A 7,500-nucleotide genomic window follows, 5' to 3' on the forward strand; every position below is an offset into this window, starting at 1 on the left:
AAAGATACTAGGTTATTTAGGAGAGATGGCTTGCATTTGGATGCTAAAGGAACAGAGTATCTGGGAGAGGAGTTCAAATACTTTATTAGAAATCATTTAAACTAATAAAGGGGGGGTAGCATTAATATATCCACCTGCCCCCCACAGCATGCCAAAACTGTTAGTCCAAGTAACAATTCTAGAAATTCTAGTAGAAAAATTCTTCGTGCCATGAGCACAAATGCTCGCAGCTTAGGAAATAAATTACCTGAACTCATTTCAATAATGACTAGGGACAACTTGGATTTAGTAGCTATAACAGAAACATGGTACAATGATTTGCATGACTGGGACATAGTCATACCTGGATACAGATTATTTAAAAAGAACAGAGTAGGGAAGAAAGGTGGAGGAGTTGCTTTGTATGTAAATGAAAATATAAAGGTTACTGAAATTGTAGGAACAAATGATGAGGTGGAAAGTATTTGGGTGACTTTGGAAATTGGAGATAAAAATGTGTTTAGAATGGAGGTTGTATATAGGCCTCCATTGCAGGATGAAAAACTGGACAATCTGTTATTAGAAGAAATAACCAAAATGACCATGAAGGGTAAGGTTATAGTACTGGGGGACTTAAATTTGCCAGATATAGACTGGAAGATTCCTTCTGCTAGATCGGCTAGAAGCAGGTATATTCTTGAATCTCTGTTAGGGGAATCACTTGAGCAATTAGTCAAGGAACCAACTCGTAAGGAAGCTATATTAGATCTAATACTTACAAACAGTGATACAGTTTCAGATGTGTCTGTAGGTGAGAACTTAGGATCCAGTGATCATCAATCTGTTTGGTTTAGTATTCACGTGCAGGAACTGTCCACCCAGACTAAAACAAAAGTTTTAGACTTTAGGACGGCAGATTTTTCATTAATGGGAGAATACCTAAAAAACTATTTAAAGGGGAAAACTCTTATTACAAGGGTTCAAGAACAGTGGGAATTTGTGAAAGGTGCCATTTTAGATGCAACCGCACACTGTATTAGACATGTCTGTAAAAGTAAAAGAAAGCAGAAACCAATTTGGTTTTCCAAAGAAGTAGCACATGCTGTTAAGACAAAAAAGATAGCTTATAAAAATTACAGACACACACAAGCAGGTGATAATATGAAAATATGGAGACTCCAACAAAAAAAGACTAAGCAGTTAATTAGGAAGGTTAAAGCTCATGCAGAAGAGAAGATAGCACAGTCAGTAAAACATGGGGACAAAACATTCTTTAGATATATCAGTGAAAGAAGAAAAAATAAGGTAGGAATAGTAAAATTGAAATCAGTTGATGGTAGAATAATAGAAGGAGATAAGCAGATTGCAGACTGTCTCAATGATTACTTCTGTTCTGTTTTCACAAAAGATTGTGAAGATACAATGTCTACATTAAAGGATGCTACGAAAAATAGAAACAAGCTTAACAGTAATCTTTTTACAGAGGATGAGGTTTTGTTAGCATTATCAAAAGTAAATGTTACAAAGGCAGTGGGTCCTGATAATATTCATCCAAGGGTTTTAAAAGAACTTCGATCAGTGCTAACTGTCCCATTAACTGATCTGTTTAATCAGTCACTATTAACAGGAGCTGTCCCAGATGATTGGAGAATAGCAAATGTAATACCTCTTCATAAAAAGGGCAGTAGAGAAGAATCTGGCAACTACAGGCCAGTTAGTTTAACTTCAGTAGTAGGGAAATTAATGGAAAGCCTCTTAAAAGAAAGAATTATGACTTACATAAAGACAAACAATTTAGAGGACCAAAATCAGCATGGTTTTACTTCAGGGAGATCATGTCAGACTAATCTAATTGACTTCTTTGATTATGTAACAAAAGTATTAGACAAGAGTGGAGCAGTTGATGTAGCATATCTAGATTTCAGCAAAGCATTTGACACCGTCCCACACAATAAACTTATTCACAAACTATATCTCCTTGGTCTAGATTCAAAAATTGTGAACTGGGTGGAATGCTGGCTTAAGGACAGAAAACAAAGTGTCTTAGTAAATGGAGTTCATTCAGCAGAGGGGGCTGTTACTAGTGGTGTTCCTCAAGGGTCAGTTCTGGGGCCTGTTTTGTTTAACATATTATCTGCGATATCAGCAAAGGGCTACAGGGGAAAGTATGTCTCTTTGCAGATGATACAAAAATTTGCAACAGAGTGGATGTTCCAGGGGGGGTAGACAAAATGAGAAGTGATATACAACAATTGGAGGATTGGACAAACGACTGGGATCTAAAGTTTAACACAGCAAAGTGTAAAATAATGCATTTAGGGAAGAAAAATCCAAATGTTAATTACAGACTCAATGACACTTTACTGACTGTTACAGATGAGGAACAGGACTTGGGAATTATTATTTCAGATAATTTAAAACTAAGTAAACAATGTAGTACTGCAGCGAGTAAGGCTAGCAGAATGCTTGGATGTATTGGTAGAGGTATTTGCAGCAGAAATAGTAAGGTTCTTATGCCACTTTATAGATCATTAGTTAGGCCTCATCTTGAGTATTGTGTGCAGTTCTGGAAGCCATATCTTCAGAAGGATATTAACAAACTTGAATCTGTGCAAAGGAGGGCTACCAAAATGGTACATGGTCTAAAAAATAAAACTTACCAAGATAGGCTCAATGACCTAAATATGTATAGCTTAGAGGAGAGAAGGGAAAGAGGTGATATGATAGCAACTTTCAAGTACATTAAAGGGTTTAGTAAAACTGAGGCTGTGGGTATTTTACATAAAATGGAAAATTCAAGAACAAGGGGTCATGAGCTCAAGCTAAAGGGTAGTAGATTCAGGAGTAATTTGAGGAAGCACTTCTTTACAGAAAGAGTGATTGATTTATGGAATAAACTTCCTCAAGAGGTAGTAGCAACAAACACTGTGGGGGACTTTAAAAATGCATGGGACAAGCATAAGGCTATCCTACGAACTAGATAAGTTTATACTGTTAGGTAAGGTCGGGCAGACTTACTGGGCCTATGGCTCTTATCTGCCGTCAATATCTATGTTTCTATTATTATATGTATATACTTCACCGAACCCAATGACCTCACACCTAGGACATGTCACTATCTCCAGAATTATTATATGTAGATATGTCACTGAACCAAACATCCTCACATCCAGACATGTCACTATCCCCAGCATTATTTTATGTATATATGTCACCGAACCCAATGTCCTCACACCCAGACATGTCACTATCACCAGCATTATTATATGTATATATGTCACTGAACCCAATGTCCTCACACCCAGATATGTCACTATCCCCAGCATTGATATATGTATATATATCACCGAACCCAATGTCCTCACACCCAGACATTTCACTATCCCCAGCATTATTATATGTATATGTCACTGAACCCAATGTCCTCACACCTAGACATGTCACTATCCCCAGCATTATTATATGTATATATGTCAACTAACACAATGTCCTCACACCCAGACATGTCACTATCACTCACATAACCATGTGAGATAATGCCATATAAAAGGATTGAATTTTAATAAGTCTTGATGGTTTTCAGGGATACTGGCAGACGGCTGAGATCTCCCCATCTGGATTTTCACGCAGACCTTGGCACTGTGAGAACCGATCAGGTGAGTAAAACACATTTGTCTGCAGTACAACGGCACAATTATGTCTAATATTGGCCCCTGGTCTAATGTGCCACCATTAGATAATTAGCTGTAGCCAAATAAAAAAATCCAAGTTCCACACCATCATCTATAAGCTCCTGGAGTTGCCTCCTGAACAAAGTAGTGGTATCAAAATCTAATCTTTTGTAATCATGTTCATTGTTTAATTACCTTTGGGCTTCATGTACAAAATGTATTGTATCCATCACCACTATGGAACCTCCTTGCCAGCGGAATGGATCACTCTCTCAGTATTTGATATATAGTTATGCAAGGCTTTCTTTTCTTGGCTAGTCGTGTTATGCTGTTTCAGAAGCTTCTGTGATAACAGAGTTAAAACCTGTTCTATCCTTTTCTGGAATTTTTCAATTATTGTCCCCCTACTTTTAATGGGATAGAACTCTGATGGTGTCTTAAACTTGGGTAGGAGTAATGTATCCCTATGTTAATTGATGTTACCCTCCTCATATAGCAAATCCAATGTTCTAAGATCACATTGTTCTTGGAATTCTAGGGACCCTGGTGTAATAGAATTAGTTGTGTAGGCCGAATCTTCCAGTGTTATCTGTGTCTCTAAATCATCTATAGTCTTTTTGAAATGTTTGTGAAGTGTTAGTTTTCTGATCAATTTGTTCACATTCAAAAGTGTCTGGAACAGATTGAAGTTGGGTGTTGGGACAAAACCCAAGCCCAAGCCCAATTACAATACTCTCCTCTCCAAGCCACTTACTGGATGTGAAGACAATTTGATCACACTTCCTAATTGTACTTTTGTTGTTTCTGTCCCTTCCTCAGAGGATATCTCCCTTTTTGGGTGTTTCTTTGCACCCCCTCCCCATCTGGTTGATGATGGGAAATGGAGAAAACCTTCTCCAATTTGTCCCTCTTCTGTAATATTAAATCCCTTCCTGAAAAAGGGTTCTCCCCCGCTTGGGTGCTATACTTAGGGGTCGATTTATCAAAGGCTTCTCCAGCCTTCGCCCCACTATGACTGCAGGTTCTAACAAGAAAACCTGCAGTCCTTATTTATGAAGCAGAGGTCATCAGACTGCTGCTTCCCTAACCTCTTCGCCACCTCTTAGGTGGTGATTTCAATTCCCCTGGTGTCGTCAGACTGGGGAGATTGAAAGCTCCTGTCCACGCATGATTGGCTGTGTGCGGGCAGGGGGCGGCATTGCACAAGATCACAAAATTGTGAACTGCGGCAGACAGGAGCGCGTATGTGAGCCTATGTCCGCCGTAGCTAGTTAAGTGGGTAGAATGCTGGCTTAAAGATAGACGACAGAGGACTTTAATTAATGGAGTACATTCAAATGAGGCGTCACTTACTAGTGGTGTTCCCCAAGGGTCAGTTCTTGAGCCTGTTTCTACTAAAATGGTACATGGTCTAAAATATAAAACGTATAAAGAAAGACTCTATGATCAAATTATTTATAGTTTAGAGCATAGAAGGGAAAGAGGTGACCTGATAGAAACCTTCAAATATATGAAGGGACTTAATAAAATAGAAGCTGAAAGCATTTTCCACAAAAAAATAAATGTCAAAAACAAGGGGTCACAATCTAAAGTTAGAGGGTAGCAGATTCAGGAGAAATTTGAGGAAGCATTTTTTTACAGAAAGGGTGGTGGATTCATGGAATAAACTTCCATTTGAGGTGGTAAACACAAATACTGTAAAGGAATTAAAAAATGCCTGGGACATGCATTAGGCTATCCTAAGGAAAAAGTAACATGTAATATGGGTAGACTTGATGGGCCTTTTTGGTTCTTATCTACCATCAAATTCTATGTTTCTATGTAGCATGATAAATCGATCCCATAGACTGGGATTGGTTATTTTTCCGAATAGGAACTGGAAAATTTCTGTCCTCCTTAGGCCTCACTACGTTTGTTTCCAAAGCCATATTTGAGGTGGGAACCCCGGAGGTTGTATTACCATACTCATTAGTGGTGAGTTCATCTTCACCTGGCCCTAAACTTTCCGTAATGGAATCTGCCTCACTTTCTGAAACCTGATTCTTCTATTATCAAATCGTCTACCTCTATTCTTATTCCTATTCCTGTGTCTCCTCTGTTTAAACCCATTATTGAGTTCCTGTTCCTTTCTCATGTGAAAGCACTCGGTTCTGTTCCTGATATAAACTCTGTTATTATTGTAGTCTGTCTGATACCTGATATATTTAGTGTGTTTAATTTCTAGGAGAAATGTTTTTGCTTCAGCTACTGTGTCTTGTAGTATGGTATCAAATTTAGAATAACAAGCTTCTTAACTACGTTTATTTAATTCTGTCTGTACTGATAGGATCTGGTCTGTTATTTCTTTTAAATGTTGTGTTTTGTAATTTACCAATAACAATATCAATTTAAAGGAACAATCTGAAAGGGTGTCATTCCACAGATTAATGAACACTTGGTCATCTGTCAACAAAAAGGGGAATTTGTTAATCCGTTAGCTTCTGGGTATTATACCTATTTTATGGTTATTAGGAATGGTATGTAGTGGTCAGCGCCAAAGAATAACAAAGTACTAGGCTCAACATCTAGAAAACGGCCGCCCAATACGGTCGTTATAAATTACAACAAGAAATGGAAATAATTACAAGGTGCGCCAAACAATGCAGCTATAGTGCTTGTTATGTAGTTAAAAATGATAATGACTTAACCTTATCTTTCTAAATAGCTCTTGGGCTAAACAGATTAGGGCAGATAATAAAGGAGTGTATACAGCACCAAGGAGAGGCTAAGGGATAAATATAATCACAGAGGTGTAATGGAAATATTTAATATTAATATAAAATTCTTAAAAACATAAGCATAAAAAACTATACATATAGAATATAAAATGTAGGCAAAAACAGCTCACAGGAGCGACTAAAATGTCAGGTTATAGTCAGATATTAAAATAAGACTATGGTGGCTAGCAATGGCTGGAGATGACCCTAAGACTAGGTTAGTAGCATGTTGTGACAATCAGCCTTAACAATAAAACAGTGGAGAGTGCAGACTGATGATACAAAAACACAGTAATCACAAAGCAATAAGTGATGCAAAAAATTGTGTAACCGTGCACTGCAGCGCAAAAAGAAATCAAATTGTGTAAGGTATATGTAAAAAATTTAAAAATTATGTGAAAAATGTAAAATTTAAAAATTATTATAGTGAAAATTGTGTCAAAAGGTGTAAGGGAGGTGAAAAACCAGATAACACAAGGACAAAATGAATCCCAATAAATAGAATTAAATACAAAAGTCAATTGAAAAAATCAGATGAAAAAAGTCAAATGAAAAAATCACTCCAAAAATTGTTGATCAACAAATGTTACTAAAGAACAGAAATATCAAAAAATTCAAAAAATGTTTTAATCCAAAAGTTAGTCACTAGAACAAATCCAAATCACACTGAAAACCTTGGGTCCTTGGTAGAGGAAGTTACCAGGTGAGTCCTAACGGCTGTCAGCTGCTCCTATGGTATCCTGATAACGTACCTGTAAAAAGAAGTTCACAACATAGCGTACCCAGTATAAGAAATAAGATGGATATTAAAATGATGCTTACCAATAAGTCAACGCGTTTCTGCCCTCAAAATAGGGCCTTTCTCAAGACTCTAAACAGATTAGGGTTAAGGTTTATCCCTATAGGTTATGCAGATAGCAATAATGTGAGAGGAAAAAAGGATTATTCCAATAATCAATGGATGTTTGATTATTGGGTTAACCACTAGTTAGATAAGAAATTAATCACTCTAAAATATATGTTTGAAGATCTATTTGATACAATTATAGATGAGCTCAAATAAATATAATATATATATAGTCAGGTTACCAAAC

General features: G+C 37.0%; 1 protein-coding gene across 1 annotated transcript in view; it reads left to right on the plus strand.

Annotated features, from left to right (window-relative positions):
• KCP (kielin cysteine rich BMP regulator) overlaps positions 1-7,500 on the plus strand; it is a 565,655-nt gene that overhangs the window by 21,724 nt on the left and 536,431 nt on the right. Inside the window, 1 exon segment of the mRNA XM_053716343.1 lies at positions 3,563-3,635. Coding sequence (XP_053572318.1) covers positions 3,563-3,635 — 73 coding nt within the window.

The sequence above is a fragment of the Bombina bombina genome, chromosome 6, assembly GCF_027579735.1.
Source record: "Bombina bombina isolate aBomBom1 chromosome 6, aBomBom1.pri, whole genome shotgun sequence".
NCBI lineage: Eukaryota > Metazoa > Chordata > Amphibia > Anura > Bombinatoridae > Bombina > Bombina bombina.